This window comes from Microtus oregoni, unplaced genomic scaffold, assembly GCF_018167655.1.
Source record: "Microtus oregoni isolate MIOR12 unplaced genomic scaffold, Mior012 000020F_ref0000438, whole genome shotgun sequence".
Lineage (NCBI taxonomy): Eukaryota > Metazoa > Chordata > Mammalia > Rodentia > Cricetidae > Microtus > Microtus oregoni.
The window spans coordinates 11,263,311-11,286,681 of record NW_024543079.1 but is presented as its reverse complement, the minus strand read 5'-3'; the positions used below and the strand labels follow the sequence as shown (position 1 = coordinate 11,286,681).

The 23,371-nt window shown below is 50.1% G+C and overlaps 1 protein-coding gene across 1 annotated transcript in view; it reads left to right on the top strand.

Annotated features, from left to right (window-relative positions):
* Positions 1-3,672: 3,672 nt before the first annotated feature.
* The window catches only part of Arhgap40 (Rho GTPase activating protein 40), a 33,409-nt gene continuing 13,710 nt past the window's right edge, over positions 3,673-23,371 (top strand). The window contains exons 1-2 of the mRNA XM_041670761.1: positions 3,673-3,806; positions 19,431-19,627. Of these exons, the coding sequence (XP_041526695.1) occupies positions 3,673-3,806; positions 19,431-19,627 (331 nt within the window). The remainder of the gene's footprint in view (positions 3,807-19,430; positions 19,628-23,371) is intronic.

Below are 23,371 nucleotides of genomic sequence, written 5' to 3'. Positions count from 1 at the left end.
CTGGAGTCTTCTATACCAACCCTGGTGTAAGGAACTGGCATTTGCTCAAAGGTCAGAAGCCCCTTGCAGCGAGGCGTGCTGGGTACTGACGTGCAGTCCTGGCCATGCTGTCTAGCTCTCCATCACTGCTCCAACCTGTCTGGAAGTATGTGGAGTGGACCCTGAGGGGAAGTAGAAGCAGCCAGGCCCTTCTGCACCTGCCAAGGCAGCTGGAAAGATTTCTTGGGAGAAGGTATGATTGTTGATATCTCTGATGCAGCCCATGTCTCTCCCTGGTCACACCTACAGTCAAATGCCAAGGATGGACTCGCGCATAACCGTGTGTGTGTGTGTGTGTGTGTATGTGTGTGTGTGTGTGTGTGTGCGCGCGCGCGCGCGCGCATGCATGCCTGGGTCTTTCCACAGCCTCTAGGTCTCTGACATTGCCACATGTTCCTTACACACCTGCAGTCTTGTTTTCATTTTCCACTCTGAACTTCCGGTCACAAGCCAGGGCTCCCTCCCCGCAGCCCCCTCCTCTTCCCCTACCACTGTTTTGAGCCTTATGTCCTCATCTGTAGAGCCAGTGCCCTCTAGGGAGCCATAGCACAGGGCACAAGTTTAGGGGCCTTGAGTATCTGCAGGCAGTATCTTTGAGTGACAGAAACTACCTGGGTGAAGTGAGGGCACACCAGACTGGGCCCACTGAAAGCTGTCCCTCAGAATCTCTCCTGGGCTCCCCAACATCTGGTGGCTGCAACCCAGGTCCTGTCTCGAGGCAATGCCATCAGCTCTGTCTTCACATAGTCCCCCAGATGTCCGCTGTCTGCTGTCGCCCCCTATCGACCCTCCGTGCCAGGGCCCTGCTCATGCGGAACTGGAGCCTGTTCTAATGACTCATTCTTTGTTTGATTTCCTGCCCATGTGCCAAGTCCATATAAGGTCACATTCTGAGGTCCTGGGGGTTAGGACTATAAATTTCCATTAAAAAAAAAAAAAGTCAGGCCCCTGGACCCAAGGGGAGCTGTGTCTCATGTGCCCGGGCAGTAGAGGTGCTGGCCTGTCATTGGTTTCTCTGAGTCCTTACAGCAACTCCCAGGACATGCGACTCAGAGAGGTTAAGGCATTTACTGGAGGTTGCACCACATGGGTAAAGCTGAAGGTCACCCCCAGGATAGGCACCACTGTACTGCACCGGGTGGAATAGTCCTGTCGTGGGCACAGAGGTATGGAGCAGATTCTGAGCCAAGAACGTGGTCCCGGGGACCAGGTTTGAGGGACACAGGAGTCCACGGTAGGAAGAGGGTTGTCCAGCTCTCAGACGGCTTAGGGAGTAGCTGGCAGCCTGCCAGGTGCAGGGGCCCACAGGTCTGAGTCACCACTGTGACCTAGCTGGCCTGGCAGATACTCCAGGGACAGGGCCACGGGGCTGAGGAATGTTGCCAGGGGTGCAGAGGTGGGGCTCACTCCCGCCCCCAGGCTTCATTCTAAAGACACGCGGCTATCCAGGAAGCTGGGAGGCGGCACTTCCTGCCAGAGCTCTGCTCCAGAGTTTATTGTGTGGGATCCTGGCCAGTTGCTCACTCCTCTTGCTTTCTCCCGGCAGCTGGGTTTGCAGTTCTAGGCTAGCATTTGCTCAGGCCCTAGCTTGCTCACTTGGCGTTCATCCCGCTTCCATTTGCCGTTCCCCAGGTACTTGTTTTTATCAGGTCACTCAGTCCTGCTGGCTCCCCACACAGCCTCCTTTCCCCTCACCCGCATACTTGTTTGCCCATCAGCCATCTAGCTTCTCACTTAAAGGTCCTTGTGACTGACCCCCTCCCTCAGTCATTTTCTTTTTTAAGATTGTGTGTATGTGTAGTGTGTGTGTACATATGTACACAATGCATTGCAGAAGCCCAAGGAGGCCAAAAGAAGGCACTGGATACCCTGGAGCTGTCATTACAGGTGGGTTGTGAGCTGCCCAGTGTAGAAGCTGGGAACTGAACTCTGGCCCACTGCAAGAGCAGGCGTTCTCTTGGCCAGTGTGCCATCTTTCCAGCCATTCGGATTTTTTCTCATCCCACCCCTCACCTTGTTCTTCCACCATCCGTCCACCTATCCATTCATCTGCCTTTCCGTCCATCCACCCACCCACCCATCCATCTGTCCATCAATGTCCATCATCCATCCATCCATTTATCTGTCCATCTGTCCATCCACTCACTCACATGTCCATCAATCCACCCACTCCCTGTCCACCCGCCTATGACTCATCCTTTATTAAGCACCTACTGTGTTCCCCACACGCAGCTCCATGAACCCTCATCATGTACCATCTTCACCCCTGTCCTCCTTGCTGATTCTTCTTACACACGGGGAGGAGCCTTGGCAGTTGGACCCCAGCTCCTCTCCCTTCCTGTGACGTCATTCTCTTGTCTTCTGAGGAAGGAGTGCTGGGAAAGTGGACATTTGTTCCCTGCATGACCTGTCTGAGCCAGTGGTGGCGTCTTGCAAATTAGGCCTCCCATGGTCCTTTTCCCATGAGGTCTTCCATCTTCCAGGAGCATGCGTAGTTCTAGGACTAGGGCTCCTACGGAACCATGTTTTGAGTTTCTTCAACTCCATTGCTTGATTCCTGTGTACTTGGTTCCCCAGTTAAGAGTGCCTGGGACTTCCCTTCTTGAAGGTAAATATGCTTTCACGGTCACTGGCTCTCAGCTCTCCTAGAAGGGCAGCCTTATCCTTGTAATAAGGCCATGGCATTCTGGTCAGGGAGCAGGGGCTTGTGTTCTGCAGCAGAGGCAGGGTTAGGACCACAGATGACACATCCGCCTCCCTTGCAGGAATTCCACACTGCCCCCCCCCGCCCCCCGCCCCAACAGCTACTCCACCATGCGCTTTCTCGGCATCCTCTGTTCCACAGCAAGGCCAGCCTCACTGCCGCCCCTTGGTACTCTCTGCCTGCTTGTCACCACCACCTTTGCACAGAGGAGGAAGTCACAGCTCCCAGAGGCTTATGGGGAGGGATTATACCAAGGTGAAGCCTTGGCTTCCTTGGTTTTATTTAATCCTTTTGGTTTTATTTTGAAATTGGAATGGCTGTGGGGATGAGAGTGGCCAGATCAACAGCATAGTTTGTGTCTGGTACACGTGTATTTGCTTACTTAATTTTTTAAAAATCTTTTTATTAGATAAAAATATGTGTATAGGTATTTTGCCTGCATGTATGTCTGTGTACCACATGCGTGTAAAGCCCACACAGGCCAGAAGAGGGCATTTGGCCCTCCCGGAACTGGAGTTACAAGGTTTGTGAGTTGTCATTAGGCACTGGGATTCAAACCTGTGTCCTCTAGAAGAATAGCCAGTGCTCTTAGCTGCTGAGCCATCTCTCCAGCCCTGGTTCTTGAAGCAGAACCTCACTCTGCCACCCTGGTTGGCCTTGAACTCAGGATCTTCTTTTGCTACCTTCTAACTTCTGGGGTTATAGGCAGGTGTAACATGTTTAATTTATGCCTCTTTGTGCCGTTTCTGTTTTGGCAAGGGGCCAAGTGTGTGCTCACACATACCTGCCTGTAGGCGGTCCTGGCTAAGTCAGCCCCACCTCAGTGGGTGTCTTGGAAGGGTGTGCCACAGGCCCTGCCACCTTCCTCCGACTCTTGTGGTGATTCATTCGGTCCCAGAAGCAGCATTGGCCGCCTTGTGTGCCTGTCCATGACAGAGCCTTCTCTTCTCCCCGCTGCCCAGATGGAAGGGCTGGCCCTGCTGCCCCTGGCCTCACCCTGCCCCCGGATCCCACGAGCCCGCATCGCCAGGCCACCGGGGCGATGGGCCCCCATGGGCTGCAGGTACTGGTTCAAGGGTGGTGGAGGGAGGCTGTGTGCCGGGGACAGGTGTCTCCTCAGCCTTCACAGCAGTCCTGTGGGGCAAGAGTCCTTTCAGGCTGGTCCTGATTGTTCGCCATTCTGAGTGGTGCTGGGGACTAGTTTGGGCACAGCCATCCCTAGATGGATGTTGCAGGTGCGGAAGTAGCCTTGGGATGCTGATGGCTTCTGCCACCCTCACTTGCTGCCCAAACACCTGGATACTGGCCGGGGTCCTTCCCCAAAGAGCGATTCAGGAATTGGGGTTGGTACTCTTAAATGGGGCTACTCCGGGCTCTGGCAGGGAGTAGTACTCCTAGACCTTTGTGCCACCTAACATAGCCACTGAGCGCCGGTGGGGGTTCTGACCCATGAGGGGTGGTAATGGGCTCAATAGGGGAAACTTGTTTGTCTGTCCACTTAGCCTTGGCCTGTTGGATGTGTTGGCTTCCTGCTGCTTCTGTTGGGACATGTGCACAATAGTTACTCTCTTTGAGTTCTGTGTGTTAGGCATCCCCAAACCAAGTATTCTTACTCCACCTGAATCAGGCTCTCAGGGGAACTGGCTTTCTTTCCCAAATGCTAAGGGCCCACACATTGCTTCCTCCACTTGCAATACCAGCACCCAGCACCTTCAGCCTTCCCTTCCCTTCTCTTCTGTCACCTCTGCCTCTCCCACCTGCCTCTGTCACTAATAAGGTGATACCAGTGGTGACCTTGGGCTCCCTCAGGTTGTGCAGGCTCCCCCTCATCTAGAGGACCCGAACAATCACAATCATAGAACATAGTCACAAATTGTGGGGATTAAGATGCGAACATCTTTGAGGGACCATCGCTTATTCTATCTATGAATATATACATCCATCCCTCTATACTGTGATCACCATCTATCCATGCATCCATCCATCAATCAAGCCATCCATCCATCCATCCATCCATCCACCCATCCACCCACCCATCCATCCACTCTTCCATCCACCTGCCCATCCATCCATCCATCCATCCATCCATCCATCCATCCATCCATTATTTAACATCCCACCTGTCTATCCAAAACCAACCTACCAACCTATTTGCAAATGTGGCTCTTCTTACCCCTCCCCTCTTAATCTCCTGTTATTAATGCTGGATCCAACGGTGAGAACCTCTGGCCCATTGAATGTGCTCAGTGATTATGGTTGAGTGAACAAATGAATGCTCCTTCTGAGTGTGAAATTTCATAGCACCCCTTTGTCTACTTGCAGCAACACAAAAGGAACGAAAGTGAGACATGCTTGCCTCCCGGAAAATGGCTTTCCAAACTCCACGGTTATGTAAGCGTTGTTTTTAGTTTTATTGTTATGATTTATTTTTGAGACGGTCTTACTATGTAGCCTAAGCTTGCTTCTAATTCTCAGTCCTTCTGCCTCAGCCTCCCCAGTGATGAGGTCACCACGCTCAGCATTATTATATTTTTCAAGTGTTAAAAAAAGCAAACTAGTTAAGGGGATGCAGAGATGGCTTGGGGGTAAAGCTCTCGCTGTGCAAACATGAGGACCTGAGTTCAAGTCCCACGCATGCAGGTAAAGGCCAGGTGTGGTAATGTGGACCTGTGACCCCAGAGCTAGGGCAGGGCTAAGCCTGAGCTGTGTGAAGCCAGGTGGATCTCTAGAGCGCACAGTCTGTCCGAAGTGGGAGCTGCAGAGACTGTGAGAGACCCTGTCTCAGGAATGTAAAGTGGAAACCAGTAGAGGGAGATACCTGATTGTCCACCTCTGGCCTGCACAGGCCAACATACCCATTCACACCCACATACGTGTAACACACACACACACACACACACACACACACACACACACAGAAATAAAATGACTACTGAAAACATTTCCTCAAATGTGCTATATACTCAATACTTTCGTCCATCAGAATAATGTTAGAACATATGATCAGTAGGTGCCTTGTACCGAACTCTCACCGTGAGCCTTGAACAGGGTGTTCTCTCTCTCTTTTGGTTGAGAATGGCATCCACTGTCCCCCTGCAGAATACCACTTCCCTGGGACAGTGTGGCTGTGTCCCCTGCAGGCTAGGTTTAATGTGCCATCCACAAAGTCACTACCTCAAGGCTCCCACCTCTGAGCCTTTTCGTCTCAGCTGTCATTCACTGTCATTCACTGAGTCATTTGTTTACCCAGCAGGTTCCAGCGAGGCCACAACCTTCAGGTGCCGTGCTCCGTGTGACATGGCTCTGTTCACCTGCGTCTATTGTGGAGGTCTAGGGCTGGCCCCTCAGCGCTGCTGGGGAAAATATTCACTCAATGAATGCAATACTCACTGCTTATTTGTGAAGTTCCAGGTGGACAGGGAGGTAGAAGGTCAAAGGCTAGAAGGAAGACACAGGAAGCTTTAAGCTGGGGTGCGGCAAAAGTCAGCGGCTCATCTAGTAGCACTTCCTATAAAGTGAATGGAGTCAAAGCACAGAATCTTAAAAACTATATCACAGTGTTGACCTTGGGAGGAGCCTTAAAGTTCCTCTGAGCAAGGTGACCTTGGCAGGGTTCTCTTCTCGCTGCCCAGTAGAAATATACTTTCTGTTTGCTACACAAAATTGCAAGTCAAGTTCCATTTCTCATGTAATTTGCAAATATATTTATATTGCAATTTATTTATTTATTTGTGTGTGTTATGTGTGCATGCAAACATGCCACAGCATGCATGTGTGTGTATGTATATGAGGAAGGTCAGAGAATAATTTGTATGAGTTGTTTCTCTCCTCCTACCCTGTGAGACCTAGAGCTGGAACCCAGGTTGTCAGGTTTGGTGGCAAATGTCTTTACTGGCTGAGTCATCTCAATGACCACAGCCATGTGACAACTTTGTTCCTGGCATTGGTATTCACTCATCGTGGTTAGTGAGCAGCCAATGTGCTGTAGCATCTGCTGACTCTTGGCTAGATTTTGTGAGAGAACCATCAGCACTTTGAAACCAGGGACACACAAGCTGTTTCTGGAGGATAGTGTGGGCCAGAGAGTCTGAAGGACAGTGTGAACCAGTGTGACTGGAGGGCAGTGTGAGCTGGTGCGTCTGGGGGACAGCGTGAGCCAGTGTGTCTGGAGGGCAGCGCGAGCCGGCACGTCTGGGGAACAGTGTGAGCCGGCACATCTGGGGGACAGTGTGAGCCAACGCGTCTGGGGGACATTGTAGGTCGGTGTGTCTGGGGGACAGTGTAGGCCGGTGCATCTGGAGGACAGGCAACCGGTACCCTCTGGTAGAGAGTGTCTGTTGTTTTAGAGTGGGGACGGTATATGCTGTGTGTCTGTTGACTGTGGCTTGGCTTCCCCAAAAGCAGAATGGACATGAGCCATCCTAGCTATTACTTCGTCAAATCATTCATCTCTCTGTGGACCGGTGGTGTGCTGAGTAATTGTGGCCTCTTTGGAGAGCAGTATTGACTCATGCTGACCGCCACCAAGAAAGCAGTGTTTACCATGGAAAAACATTACAAGCAAAATTCCCCTTTTCCTCCCACCTGCAACCCACAAGGACAGTCACCAAGGATGCTTTAGTGCCCAGCCTGTAGGATACTATTCTTTGTGAATACACATCAACATGTGTGTATAATGTACATGTGATGGTTCGTATTGACAGGATCTGAAATTACTTTAGACAGAACCCCAACACCACAGTGAAGAACTGTTGATGTTACATTCCTCTCAACATGCCTGTGAGGGACACTCTTGATTAGGGCCGGAGACATCCCCTAAAGGAGGGAGTGTGATTCCTTTGACAGCAATGGAAAGAGGAAGCTGTCCTGGGTACACACACCTCCTTTAATCTTGACACAGGAGGCAGAGGCGGGCGGTTCTCTGTGAGTTCAAGGCCAGCCTGGTCTTGGTCTCCATAGAGAGTTCCAGGTCAATCAGTGTTGCATAGTGATGCCTTATTTCAAAATAAATCAATAAAAATTAAAGAAAGGACTCACGCTGAGCACAAGTATCCCGCACCCTGGCCTTCCTGGCTGCAGGTTCAGTGGGCCCAAGCTCCTCCGCCTTGAACCCCACCATGATGGGTACATTCTCCTACTACGTGCCAAAGTTAATACTTCCATCCTTAAGTTACTTCTGTCAGAGGTCTTATCTCAATAGCAGGAGACTAACTAAGACAACATACATGGTCCTTTCATGTTCTAACTGCATGTGTTCACGCACACACACATGCATTATTCCCTGACGTATGGTACTGACTAGCAGTGAACGGCCTTTTTCACTTCACGCCAGCTGCTGGAGACAGGTTGATGTTGCCTCTCCATGGCTGCCTGACATTTCCTTTTGTTCCTTGTTAGGTGGCCTCCTCTGAGTGGAATCTTTTCCTGGCTCTTGTTTTGGACAAGTGCTATGGTAAAGGGTACGTCAGTGTTCTCAGACAAGAATCTCTGAGATTTATCCTAATGACAAACTTGCAGGACAGGAACCTCTGGTCCTAAGACACAGACTTTGAGGACATTGAAATATGTCCTCAGGGGGAGTTCCAGGAAAGCTGTGCCCCTTACGGTGTCAGGGGGGGGGGTCATGAACTTGCACCCTTATATACTTGTTTTTAGCTTTTATTTCATTATCGGGGGGTGTGCACTGCTGTGTACCACAGCATACTTGTGGGGTTAGGAGGACACCTTTATGGAGCTGGTCTGTCTTTCCATGTTGATGTGAGTCCTGAGACTCAAACTCAAGCCTTCAGGCTTGCACAGCAAGCTCTTCTACTCCCTGTGCCATCTCGCTGGCCCCGTTTCTTGGTATTCCTTTTTTTAAGGCAGTGTCTTGAACCAGGCGGGGTGGTGCATGCCTTTAATCCTAGCACTCCAAAGGCAGAGGCACAGCACTCTGTGAGTTCGAGGCTAGCCTGGCCAATAAAGAGTGCCAGGACAGCCAGGGATATAAGAGAAACCTTGTCTTGAAAAACAACAATAAAAAAGACACCACACAAAAAACCAGGGTCTCACTATGTGTTTATGCCTATCCTGGAGTTCACTATGTAGACCAGGTTAGCCTTGAACTCATAGAGATTTATCTGCCTGCCTCTACCTCTAGAATGCTGGGATTCAAGGCATGTGACACCCATGCCTGGCTCATTATTGACAGTATATTATTATATTCTTTAGTTTTTGTTAATTGGATCCAAATAAATTTCTTGTAATGAGTGTGTGTGTGTGTGTGTGTGTGTGTGTGTGTGTGAGAGAGAGAGAGAGAGAGAGAGAGAGAGACAGAGAGAGACAGAGAGAGAGAGAGAGAGAGAGAGAGAGAGAGAGAGAGAGAGAGTGTGTATGTTTCCTAAAACTCATAATATAGGTGAGGACAACCTTGAGCTCTAATCCTCCTGCCTCAGAGTGCTGGGATTACTGCTATGCACACACCACACCATTTATGTCGTGTTTGGGATCCGACAGTGCGCCCTAGACAGACCTTCTACCAACTGAGCTGCATCACCAGCCCCACATTTTGCCTTTTAAAGATCACTGTTGATAGGTTGAACGGCTTTTCCCATGCTCAGTGTCTGGTAGGATTTCCAAGCTGGAGCCGAGAGGCAGGAAGACCCGTTTTGATACTAGGTTGGCCATTGGATTCCCTTCATCAATAATAGCTAGGTAACTTGGCTAGTAACACCTAAGAGGCTCATGAGCCAAATCACCCGTAACATCCTCAACTCATACCTCAGTCACGTGCAGCCCAGGTCCCTGCCACTGAGGTCAGGGTCAACTGACCTTCAGATAGCATCCTCCGTCTGCAGATGCAAGATCTGAATGAATCACCGGCACACTATTCAAATGACAAGGTTAACCTGCACCTCACCTGCCAGCTGTGGGCCTCTGAGGGACACCACTCAACCTCTCTGATCTTAATTTTCCTTGGATCTAAATGTCTGTGATGAGCAGTGCCTACGTGGGCTCATTGTGAGGATAAAATGGAGTCTGTGCTTGGCACAGTACCTCAGCTATCAGCGGTCAAAGGGAGCATGCTTAGAGGCCGTTTCCATGGGAACAGCACACCCAGGCCCATTGGCTTCCTGCAGTGGTAGTTTGACTTAGAGTTCTGAATCCACATCCTCCCGTGAAAACCCCGTCTTCTCCGAGCCTGTACTCAAGTTGGTGCCATTCTGAGAGTGGTTATCATCCACATGGACGTCCTTGGGGATCTCCACTGTGGCCCACAGAGCTGGGCAGACGCTCCGAGGCTGTAGCATGGTCCCTGGGGTGCTGGTACCCTGCTGCCCACCACGGCCCTGGGATTTTCATCCTGCCTGCAGTGTGGACCTTGTTTACATGCTCTTCTGCCAGGCATCCCTAACTCTACCACCTCCGTGGCAGATGCTGAAGGAGCGTTGAGGATGCCTTTGTCCCGACTCACACTCATACCGGCTATGAGGGTTCCCTTGGCTGTGTGTCATTCTGATGGGTGAAATATTTCACCAGCTTGAATTTGCTGTTTCCTGATCTTTGTGGGTTCTGTATCCTTTCACAGAGAGAGCACTGATATTTTGTCTCCAAGTGTGTAGAATATGCCAGCTTTCCTAGTCAATTAGTATTTTTATTACTGATTTCTGGGAACTCTTTATATGATTAGATAAAACACTGTCACTTGGTTTTTAATTACATTTATTTATTTACTTAGTGTGTGTGCGTGGGGTGTGTGTGTGTGTGTTTAGGTATTGTCTGCCTCTGCATCTGGGTGTGGAGCTAGAGTTTCACTTGAGGTGTCTTTTGTTTTGGTTTGTTATTTGTTTTCTGTTTGTTTTTTTAAGACAAGGTTTCACTGTGTAGCTCTGGCTGTCCTAGAAACTTTGTAGACCAGGTAGACCTCAAACTCACAGAGATCCACCTGCCTCTGCCTCTTGAGGGCTGGGATTAAAGGCATGAACCACCACTGCCCGGCTTCTACTTTATTCTTGGACACAGGGTCTTTCACTAGATTAAGCTCATTTGTTTTAACTGGACTGGCTGACTAACGATCCTCTGGAATCCTCCTGTCTCCAACACTCTCCAGCACCAGGATCATAGATACACATTACTGCACTTGGTTTTTTCGTAGATGCTGGGAATCCAAACTCAGGCCTTAAAGTTGCATTTTGCTCATTGAGCCATCTCCCAACTCTGGCAGTCTGGCTGTTAAGCTCTTGAATATCCAAGAAAAAAGGTGAAAGGGGAGAACCCTGCAGTGAAGGCCCTCGTGGCAAGGCACGGCTTACAAGCCAGTCCAAGGTTGGCAGCTGGGTGCTTTTCCCACGGCGATACTGATTTCGGACTGCTTTGAAGAACAGGTGTTGAGGAAGCAAGAATGGGTCCTGTGAGACCTAAGACCGTTTTTAAAAAAAAGTTGTGTGTGTGTGTATTTGCTGTGTGCCCTTGTGTGTAGGAGTAATTGCACATGTGTGTTCATGCGTCTAAGCCAGAGGTTAATGTCAGATGTCTTCCTCTACTGGGCCTTCCTAGAGCTAGCTTACTGATTGGCCTGTCTGGTCAGCAAGCCCTGGAGTCTGTCTTTCTATGTGCCCCTGACCCAATGTCAGGGTTCCAGATGTGCAAACCAGGCCTGGCTTTTACCTGGGTTCTGGGGACCCAAACTCAGGTCCCCATGCTTGCATATCCAGCACTTTACCCTCAGAACCATCTCTAGTCCCTCTCAGAGGTTTTAAAAGCTCTCCCTAACCTCCTTCCCCAAAGTCAGCTAAAGACACATTACAGACCAAAAGCCATGCCTCCAGGGCCCTATCAGTTGATTGGGCCATCAAGGTGATAGGATGCATCAGGGCACAGGGAAGACTATGGTGGGATTTGGGGTTTGGAACCTGCTTGATGTGGTTAATGATACATCTTTCACCTGGTATGTCTAAAATATTTTATCATGTAACCAATATGAAATTTTAACAGGCAGACATTTTACACTTCCAAATCTGGTACCTAGTTTCCATTTATAGCAACATCTGTTGTGATGCTGTCGTCTCCTGTGGAAGCTTCCATGTGCATTGAGAGCACATAGGGTCACAGTTGGGCAGTGGCTTCCTGCTCCCAAGGTGTCCGTCCGTCCTAAACACACCTCGATGCTGTGGTGGCTCCTTTTTCCCTTGTGACAAGGTACCAAACAGGAGCAATGTAAGTCGGCTTCAGATGGCCCATGGTTTGAGGGAACAGAGACATAGGTGGAGAGAGATGAATTCTGTGTGTGTGTGTGTTTGCATGTATGCATGCACACACATGCATGCATGTGTGTGCACATGCCCAGAGCCTTGTGCAGACTAGGCAAGCATTCCATTCCTGAGCTACATCCTCAGCATAGTGAATACTATTACAACTCAGAGACTGAGTACAAAGATTGAGTCACCTTTTGTTTTTATTGTTTTGTCTTAAGAGGAAAGCTACTACTGCCTTAGAGGGTTTTGAAGAGCCCGGCCGAGGATACGTGGGCATTCACCGCTCTTGTAACCTCTCATTCCCCCTGCCCTCTCCCTCTCCACACAGACCCTGCCTCACAGATGGCACTGCAGCCATCTTCTGATGTGCACTGTACAATAAGGTTCAGACTGTGCACTGTGCCTTGTGAAATAAGTACATGCTTCCAAAGGTATGCCGTCTACACCATGGTCCTCGGCTGAGTGAGGACAGTGCGTGAGGCATGGAGAACCCATGTCTGTCTATATGCTTATCAAAGGGTATGCACCCACGTTTCCCTGCCACGGCCATATGCCCATGGCTGTGTCCTGAGATCACTGTTTAGTATCTGCTCTCAGAGGCCTGATACCTGCCCTACTTTGAACTTGAGTCACCCATTAGGGTTGGCAATTGGAATACGTGAAGCGTGTACACTTCTGGTGGCATGCGTGTGGCATCTGGGAATGTGTCTGAGCGAGGAAACGTGGGCTCCTACCCCTCTTGGCAGAGTAATTTGGTGGCTCAGGAGTACCCTGTGTTAATCAGCTGTTGGTTGCATAACAAATGGTCCAACATCAGCATCGGTCATTCAGAAACTCATCAACCATTTGTTCTTGTTCAGATGTTTGCGTGTGCCTGGTGTTAGCTAATCTAGCCTGGGCTCTACTTGGCTTTCTCCAAAGTCAAAGGCTGTTGGGAGCAGTGAGACCCCAGATCCTGAATTTCTTGTAATCCCCTGATTTGAGTGCCTAATGCTGCTCTGAGCACGAGACCTTCAGGAGTTCCTCATGGCAAGAGAGTGGTTTCTGGTGGGTTTGGCTGGGGCATGGCTATCTCTATATAATCTGCTCCTGAACACAATAAAGGGGCATTCTTGGGGAATTCAGGGATGACCCGTGTCGCTGTCTCTCTGTCTGTGTGTGTCTGTGTATTTTAACCTCCAGCCCCCTTGCCTGAAGCTCACGAACTGGGTGCCAGAGCACAGAGCACAGACACAGGGGGCGCGGTGCGTGGCAAAAGGCATTGACACACTATCCAGCCCTTCCTCCATCGTCATCTCTGGCCTATCACCAACTGCTCTTCTTTCTCTTTGTCCCCAGCCTTTCCCTTCTTCTGACTGCCTGCTCAGCGAAGCAAACCTTGGTGCTGGCCCAGCAGTGATGGCCTACTGCACTCCCAGCATGCCCCACTCAGACCTGTCTCAATCCATTTATCCTTGCACAACAGTAATTGTGAGAAAAGAGGAAGCTCCCAAACAGACCAACAGCCCTCGGCTGGTGTGGCAGAGACAGGGATTTCAGCTGATAGGGCCAAGATGGGCATGTGTAGGCTGGTGGCATTCCCTCTCCATTCAGGCTGTATCCAGCCAATCAAAGAGAGGCCACACCTAGCAGGAAAGGCACACAGGGGACTTGCCTAGTACTTGAGAACATAGTCTATGGGTCAGAAGGCCTGGACTGTCCTTTCTGGCAGGAAATCTTGGGTGAACTCTCTTCTTGTTCTGCGCCTCTGCCTTCTCATCTGCAGGATGGGGTAGCGACAATGAGAAGCAGTGAAGGCTAAATGGATCGGCCCGTGTGAATGGGGAGTATCCCCATTCATAGAGATATGATGCTGTTTTCTGGCAACATTCGACACATTCCGGTTGTCACAACGGAGGAATGCTATTGTCCGGTTGGACAGAGGCCAGAGATGCTGCTGCACATTCCTGATGCAAGGGATGGCCCTCGTCACGAGCCAGTGACCCCCTGGTGCCAGCTGGGAGAGCCACACTGTGGGGTTCAGAGCAGAACCAGGCACAGGCAAATGGCAGTTCTCTGGGGACCTGGGTTAGGGCCAACTGTCACTCTAACCACATCACCTGTATTGTGACAGGAGCCTATTCCTTATGTCAATGTCCTCTAGTGTGTACGCGAGGATAATGGCCCTGCTGCTGTGACTATAGTCAGTGTTAGTGCAGCATAAAGGCTCTTATTCCTGGGGTGCCAGGCTTAACCACCTGTCCCGCTGTAGCCTTTGTGGCTGCTGGCAAGGAGCCCCGGCCACACCTCCACCTGCTCACCAGGTTGTGCCGCATTCTTGGTCCCAGAGTCATGTTGACCTTGGCCTCTGAGGAGTTTCTCCCTTCCCTTCCGGGGACTCTTGGCCTTTTGTGTGTTCCTGCAGCTCTACCCTGCTCTGCAGCCAAGGCCTCTGTCGCTGTCAGCTAGCTGGTAAAATTGCAGGCCTAAACCTCTCTTCAAGGGCGTCTTACAGAAACCAGGCTGTCGAGGGATAGACATATCACTGTCTCCATTGTCACACAGAATAGGTGAGGTTGGGCCTCCACCAAGGACTTCTAGGGCCATTGGAGAAAGAGAAGGTGCCACGGGGAACTCAGAGAGGAACAGCTTTGCTATGGGGCAGCCAATGCGTTCAGATCCCCTGCTCTATACCCGGGACCCCAAACCATCCAGTGCAGCTGTTAAGAGACCGGGATGTAACTCAGTAAATAGAGTATGTGCCAAACAAGAACATCCTAAGTTCCTTCCCCAGCACCCAGGCACATGGACCTGCTTCTGTAATGCGGACCACTTCGGAGGTAGAGCCAGGCGGAGCTCCGGAGCTCAGTGACCAACCAAGCTAGATGAATCAATGGGCTTCATTCAGGCTCAAGGAATGACCCTGACTCAAACATTAGGTGGAAATCAGGTGTGGTGGTACGCACCTTTAATCCCAGATCTCAGGAGGCAGAGGCAGGCAAATCTCTGAGTTTGGATATACAGAAAAACCCTGTCTAAAACAACAACAACAACATAATAATAATAATAATAATAATAAATAATGATAAGGTGGAAACTGACTGAGGCAAAACATACCACGCATCCACATACAAACATACATATACATACACATTATACATATACATACACTGCACATATACCACACACCAAGATCTTTGAAACCTGAAACCTGGTGTGGGGTTCTGGCTCTATCCCTTGATTGTTGGGTAAGTCTGTGTGGGTCCTCTCATCTCTCTGGATCCATTTCCTTGTCTGTAAATTGGGGAAAACTGTGTCCCTCACACGGGGCTGATACATCAACTTGAAATAAGCCTGGGTCCGCTGTTAGGCATGTGCGCATGCTCAGTAGTGAGAGGGGCCTGGGAACTGTAGGTCGCCATTCTTTGCATGCCTGACACTGGCTACAAATCAAGGGTGGTTGGAGGCTCTGAGAAAATTCCACGATGGTGCTCAACTTGCCTCTTCTTGCTAAAAGGGGACATATGGCCACATGACATGAAGTGACCTCAGGAACCGCGTGTGTGTTGCTTCTTCCCCTTCTCCCGCTTGTTCTCTCTGACCTTGATGGATAACTGCTCCCCTCTTGCCGCTCCGCTAGCGAAAGGTGACACGGTGGATGGCCCTTGTTTGCACTTAGTTTCTCCAGTTTTCAGAGTGTCAGGAAAACACGCAGATGCCGGTAATTTCCAAAGGCTTCTAGAGGCGGCTAAGCACAGAGCTGTGCGCCAGCATGGGGTGTAAACAGACTCCCGGGAGGCATTGGCTCTGGCCTTCTGGAAAAGCATAAACAGAGCCCAGCAGCCAATTTTATCATTAACTGGGAATGGATCTCCAATTAGGATGCCGCTGCTGGGAGAAAATGGCCAGCTCTCCCCTCTTCCTCCAGGCCCCGACACCCTCATACTTTGCCACACTTGAGTGTGTTTGGAGGTGGAACTGTTGGCAGCTCAGGGACAGCGGGAGGCACAGCCAGAGTCCTGGGCTGAGGTACAGGAGGGACAAGTGGTGTAAAAAGTGTGTGGAGCTCTTCATGCAGGAATGATTGAAATTCCAAGATGGCGGGGCTAGAGCTAAGGTTCCTTTGGTGCTCATCTAGCCCACACAGGGCCCTGGGTTTGCTCCTCAGCACCACAGAAAACAGGATGTGGTAGTGTACACCTGTAACCCCATCATTCTTGCTACACTGTGTAGTGCGTTTGAATCCAACCCAGGCTACACAAGAGCCTATCTCAAAATAAATAAATAAATAAATAAATAAATAAATAAATAAAATCCAGTGTGTAGCATCAGTAGAACATGAAGCCAGGAATGGAAACTTCCTCCGCACACTCTTGTTGTAGAATATTATTTTAAGGTGCGTTGCATTTGTTTATGCTGTATTTGTTTAACTCTGTGAAACTGTGGGTTTTTTTTTTTTTTTTTTTGCCTGTTTAAAACACCTGATGGGCTAATAAAAAGTTGAACAGCCAATAGTGAGGCAGGAGAAAGGGTAGGCGGGGCTGGCTGGCAGGCAGAGAGAATAAAGAGGAGAAATCTGGGCGAAAGAGGAGCAAGAGAACAAGGAGAAGAGCATGCTAGGGGCCAGTCACACAGTCACACAGCCAGCCATGGCGTTAGAGTGAAAGTAAGATATACAGAAGGAGGAGAAGGGAAAAGCCCAGAGGCAAAAAGCACATGGGGTCATTTAAGCTAAGAAAAACTGGCAAGAAACAAGCCAAGTAAGGCTGGGCATTTATAATTGAGAACAAGCCTCTGTGTGTGATTTATTTGGGACCTGGGTGGCGGGCCCCCGAAAGAGTAATAAGACTAAAAAAACCACCGCCAACAAACTCTTTTCCCGGTGTAGTTGTATGGTCATGCATACACAGAAGCTGGCCTTGGATCCTGGGTCACACCCCTGGGTCACATTGGAATATAGGATATTCAATGTGTGGAGCTCAGATGGGGTGGGGAGCAGCAGCTTCAGAGGCCACACAGGCAACGAGAGTAAAGTCTACTATAGCAGTCCATTTTGATGGCAGTTTGTCAAGAAGCGCCATTATCTCGCCACTCTGAGCAATTCTGCTTCCAGAAGTCTCTCCTGTGGTTACCTCTGCACAAAGGGGCGGGGCATGTACCGCAACAATTATCATCCTGGCATCCTGGCAAATGCAAACGGCAGCGACACGGGGTGGCTGGTCCCCTCCCCAGACAGGGATCTGTGAAATAAGCTGCCCTGTGAAGGAAGGGCAGGGATTCTTCCTTGGTAGCCGCTGGCCTTTTAGTGAAGGTATCATTGCCATTCCTGTGTGGTCAGTGAGGAAACTGAGCCTTAGGGCTCCCTGAGGAGTGAAACTGGGTCACCCTGTGTGAAGAATAGGGCATGTCGCCCAGGTTAAGGCACCTGAGGAGAAATTCCCTGCATCTTCCCGTCAGGGTCCACAGGGGTGATGTGTAACAAGGTCAAGGGTAAGATTCCCTGCTTTACTTCTGCAGGAATCCTTGTGTTGACTGCAAGGCGGTTAGTGATGAGAAATAAGTCTACGGGTGTTTTCGTCTAAAACTCGTGATCCTCCTGCCTCAGCCTTCCAAAGACTGTCTGTCTTGATAGGTGTGTCACCACCTCAGAAAGATCTTGAGAGGCAACCAGCACCAGCTGTGTGGGTCCTGAGCTTGTCAACGCTACAACACTCATGCATTCACACTGTGAGGGTCAGCGGGGTCGCATGTGTTCTCAGAGCTGGGCAGCCATCATAGAGCATGTTGTCACCCCACTAGAAACCCTGCCATCCTCCACTCGCAATGGTGTCACAGGTATGGCTGTGCTGTCCCAGCTACCGTGTAATGTCCACTTGAAACCATCAGAGCTTCTGAGCACCTGACATTGGCATTGTCTTCTCTGGGCTGCCTTTTGGTAGGTGGTCTCTACCACAAGATGGCCAGGGCTTACCCAAGGGAAGGGTGCTGCCTTTGTAGCAGGGGGCCTGCACTTTGAGGAGGAGACGGACTTCGCACTGACGTCAGGGATGAGCTGGAGTAGTGTAAATGCCACGCCTTCAAGCCAGGTTCCTTAGTGGGAAACAGCTAGACAAGAGGGCTGCCCATCTCTGTAGACCAGGCCTGCCTCTGCCTCCCGAGTGCTGGGATTAAAGGCGTGCACCACCACAGCCTGGCCCAGGTTCACGTTTCTAATGGTGCTTGTTCACTTGCGTGGTTGCTAGGTTTGGGTTCTGCTGTTTCCGTACAGTTCCAGGTGTGAAAGTTCCCACCCTAGGCCCTTTCTGAATACATTCCCCCTCCTGGGAATGCATCTTAATCTAAAAGTAATATTGGGCTCATTCTCTTTCTTAATGTTTATCCAACATATGACCAGCCTTGTTTATTTTCTGACCCCTGGCCTCTTGTGTATGTTTATGTGTATGTGTGTGTGTGTATGTGTGTGTGTGTGTGGACATGTGTTTGCCAGAGGTTGACACACTGGGTGTCTGCATTGATTGCTCTCTACCTTATAGAAGGAGGTGGGCTCTCTCACTTGAACCCAGAATTTGCAAATTTGGTGAGCCTAGTTAGCCAGCTTGCTTGTCCCTGAGAATCCACCGTCTCTGCCTTCTGAGTGTCAGGGTTACAGTCCCAGCATTAATGTGGGTACTGGGGATTTGAATTCTAGTCCTCACGCTGTGCGACCAGCTCTCTATTGTCTTTGCAAAGCAGCATCTTCATGATTGCTTTTTTAGTTGAGCATTTAGGGTTTTTTTCTTGTCTTTTTGTTTTTCTAATTTGGGAAGTTTGAAACTTGAAGCATCTTATTGTTTTCATTAGAGGGGCCAGATCTTGGCTGGTATTAATGTTAAGCTCAAATAGCTATAGAATCTTCTAGATATACTGACTTCCCATTTGAGGAAGCTGGAGGTATTGTCACTGATGTGGGTGTCAAGATTGGTGTGTTTGGGGCACTATTAGCACCGAGAGGTCCCTGAAGCCTCTGTCTCTGATGGAAGCATAGAAACATTGTCTCAAGTTCACTGGTCATCCTCAGCTGTCGTTAGCTGGGACCAGGAGCCTGGTCTTGTTTTAGAGTTACCTGACTGCACAAAGTGGAAATTCATTCTATGTCGTGTGGAAGGAAGGGGTCAAGGGTGGGATGCAGAGAGCCTGAAAGACAAACTACAGTCCAGGTCATGGGAGTCTGGAACTGGGACCCTGACCCCATCTATCATGGCTGCAGAGGCCAGTCTCCTGGGTGACTCTAGATTTTATCAAGTTGACAGTCAAAACTGACCATCCCCCAGAACAAGGACTGTTGGCATCAGCAGCATTGCTTGTGACCAAGGATTCTGAAAAGGTCAAGGATCCCGGTCTGTTTGCTGGGAGCCAGTGTCTGATATCTGGAGAGACACTAACTTCAGGACAGCAAGAACCAAGCCTGACCTGACACCCCCTTTTTACTCGTACAGCCCTGGCCCCTCTACAGGACCCACACATCTGCAACAGCGTCCTCTGAAGTCACGCCCTGCGGACTGCTCCCACTCCCGGCTGTCCTGGGCAGAGAGCTTGTCCATGGATGGCTTCTGGTTGGAGGTGGAACGGATCCAGCAGAAGGGCGACCTGAAGGAGGAGGACAGGGCTGGAAGCGGAAGCCAGCTCCTAGGAGGTGAGGGACCCTAACTGGGCCTGCGAGGTGGATGTTAAGGCGTTATTCCAGGGGAGGGATGTGCCAGGGCCCACACACGGTTGGGAGCCTGGAGGATTTCTTTGCCTGGACTGTTGCAGTGGTCTCTCCATTGGTTTCCCTGCTCTATGTGTTCTATGCTACTCAAAAGGATCCTCTGATAGGGCCGATCAGTTTGTCACCCATTTGATGAAATAATTTAGGAAAGATCTATCGAGTGTCTCTTGTCTGCCACGTAGTGGATTTTTTGTTGTTTTATTTTGTTTTAGTTTTTCGAGATAGGCTTTCTCTGTGTATCCCTGGCTGTCCTAGAATTCGCTCTGTAGACCAAGTTGGCCTCGAACGCAGAAATCTGCCTGCCTCTGCTTCACGAATGCTGAGATTAAAGGCATGCGCCACCACACCCCACTGCCAGGCAGTGTTTAGACACTGAGATACAGTGGAGAACACCAAACAGTCTAGGAGGACCTGAAATTCTGACAGATTCTAAGCACTCTGTCCAGTATTTACCCCCTACCCTGTTAGGATACCAGCAGCCATGTGTCCCTGTAACCACATCATAGGCCCCTAAACACAGTAGCATAGAGGAGCACCAAGCCATTGCTAACATGTTTCACAGTTCTGGGGTGGCAGGGCTCAGCTGGGAGGTTTGCATAGTCTGTCCTTCAGTGAAAAGCCCAAGGTCATTTGGGTCAGAGTCCTCTCAAAGGGCTTCTTACCCCTTTGTCTGGCGGTGTGTGTGACCTCCCATACCTATGACCTGGGTCCAGACACCTCCATGTGGCCTTTGTGTGTGGCCCAGGCCTCCTCACAACACGGCATCTGGGTGTGAAGAGTAAGAGCCTGGGAAAGAGCCAGGGACGCTGTCCCTGGCCAGCCTTGGGAGACAGCCACTGTTGTTTTTCACTTCCTGTTAACCAATGTGCACCCAGATGCCAGGGGAGGGGACTCAGACACCACCTCTCAGTGGGGTGACACTTCCCATAGCCCGCAAACCTTTCCAGAACTGGCCTGGGACCCATCTCTGCCGCATCATCTAGTCTGTCACTCCATCGCGCTCTCCTCTCTCCAGGCCTCCGTGCTGTTTCTGACCATGAAAGCACACCCCTGCCTTTGTCCTCACTGCCTCCTCCCTCCAGAATATTCTTTGTCCAGGTGCTGGGCTCAGAAGTGTTTCCTAACTTCTATACCACAGCACTCTGGTAACCCTTAGACTTTGGCCCGATGTTATTCAATGCTGTAGCAACCATGCCTTGGCACTATCAGAACATTTGCTCACGTACAGCCATCCTCCACTTTCCATGGGGCCAGGGCATCACCAAGGCTCCCCGCTTCCGCCTGTGTGCTGGTATCTGGGTGAACTGGGCACGTTTCCATTCCCCATCTTCCCTCGTTTGGCAAGTGCGGGAGTGATGAGGGCGTGACGAGGCTGCCCACGTGGAAAGTCTGATCTGGCCTGTGCTTCAGCTTCGCTGGCCTTGGTTGGTCAAATAGGCCACCTGGGACTTTCAGGTCTTCAGAGGACCGATGGACTGGTGCAGGGGCTCCGTAAATGCAAATCTCTGGTAAGGCCAGAGGTGGAGGCTAGAGACGGGCTTTCTTGCTTTATACCACAGCCAGCAAACACATCAAAAACCAAACAAAGGGCTGGAGTCAAGAGTGCCAAAGGCTGGAGACTTTTCAGACAACAGAATAAAGACAGGGCTGGTGTAGACTCAGGACAGAAGGAGTCAAGAGCATGTGTAGTTCATTATATCATTTGACTTCAGTGCAGGAACGACGGCTTTTGTTGTGATGTTTCTGCACACGTAGCTTGTTCTACTTTACTCAGACCCATGCCTCCCACTGCCCTCTCCCATCCCTTCTCCTGACGGTTCTTTCTATGGCGCCTTCCGCAAATGGCAGGTGGTGGCGAGTACTCCACCAATGGTGGGGCTATTGTCCTTTATGTGGCTTTAAGGTGGTCCCTACTGCTTGTTGTTCTTATTAGCAGTTACACCTGGGAGAATGGAGTCTAGAAACGAGGCCGACTAAAGTCTCATGCAATAGCCAACTTTATTCAGAGCATCAGACAGTTTGTACTCTGAGGGTTAAGAAGAGTCACCTGAGGAAAGTGTACAGCCACAAGGACAGCCACAGGTGGCAAAAACATGCTCTTTCGGGGCTGGAGAGATGGCTCAGAGGTTAAGAGCCCTGGCTGATCTTCCAGAGGTCCTGAGTTCAATACCCAGCACCCACATGGTGGTTCACAACCATCTATCATGAGATCTAGTGCCCTCTTCTGGCCTGCAGGTACATATTTAGGCATTGTATACACATAAACAAATAAACATAATAAATAAATCTTAAAAAGAAAAACAAAAAAAACCATGCTCTTCCATAAACAGATAATAACAGTTGTAACGAATAATCCGAAGTAAACCCACGCCTGTCCGCTACACCTAGGAGGAGCACAAAAGCATAGTCCAAGAACAAGTCCATGTTTGGAAGAAACTAAGGTCACAGGACTCTTGTTTTCCTGGAGTTTTCTCACAAGGACTCAGAATTCCCACAATTCTATTCTTAGACCGTGTTCTAACATCTACAAGCAGCCGCAAGGCTCTGTTGGGTCCTCCTGCCTTTGAATTTCCTTTCATCTCTTTCTTCCGGATACTGAGCAGAGCCTAGACGTGCTTCCTCTGACACTCTGTGCTTTCCTTCCATTCTCCAAAGCTCCCTACCCCCATGTGCCTGCTTGTCACCCGAGGCTGACCTGTCAACAGCATGGCCCTTTCTCTCTCTCCTCTCTCTTTTCTCTCCCTCCTCTGGGCAACTGCTGCCCTAAAATTTTTCTTTTAAGCTTAAAAAAAAACAATAAAAGGTAAAAGTGTGGTATGACAGAAAAGTTATAGTTTTAAAAGATTTATTTATTTTTATTATTTGTGTGTGGGCGCTTTACCTTCACGTGTATCTGGATAACACGTGCATGCGCTACCTACAGAGGCCAGAAGAGGGTGTTAGCTCCTCAGGAATTGGAGTTACAGACTGTTAGCTGTTCTGAGAGTACTGAGATCAGAATTGGGGTCCTGTGGAAGAGCATCCAGTGCTCTTAGCCACTGGGTCGTCTCCCCCAGCCCTTGTTTAGTTATTTTTGAAACCACCATCTCCTTTCTGACTGCCTTGTTCAACCCATGATGTACAGTGGCGCATGCCCCACCTGCCTGCTCGCAGGCCTGCACAACTTCTTTGGTGAGCACTTGGCGGTTTCCCCCACAACAAGGCCAGTGCCTCCCCAGGGTGGTCTGGGTAACGGGGGACAGTGGTCTAGGCAGCATCCCAGCCCCTGTCCTGAGTCCTGGAGCAGAGTTCTCACAGGTGGGAATGGAAGCTACAGTCTCAGCATGGTTTTGTTATAGGATGCTGGCATGGAACCCACCCCATTACTTCAACATACAAAGGTCTTGAACAGAGGGTTCATGCTGTGTGTGGCTGGATCTACATGATCCTGTGGTTGCTGTCTTTGCCAGAACCGGGAGTGGAAGTGATTTTGTGGCTATATTGCAGAACCAGAGTGTATGGGGCCCTCCTTGGTTTGCTGTCTCTAAGCGTTCATTGGATGCTAGCCACTGTTCGTAAGCACACCTAGCTCCCACCTGGGGAGAATCAGATTGGTGCTAATGGGCCTCTATACGAACACCGCAGAAGCTCCTCGTGTCTGTACGATCATTTGTGGTTCCACGTGAGGCT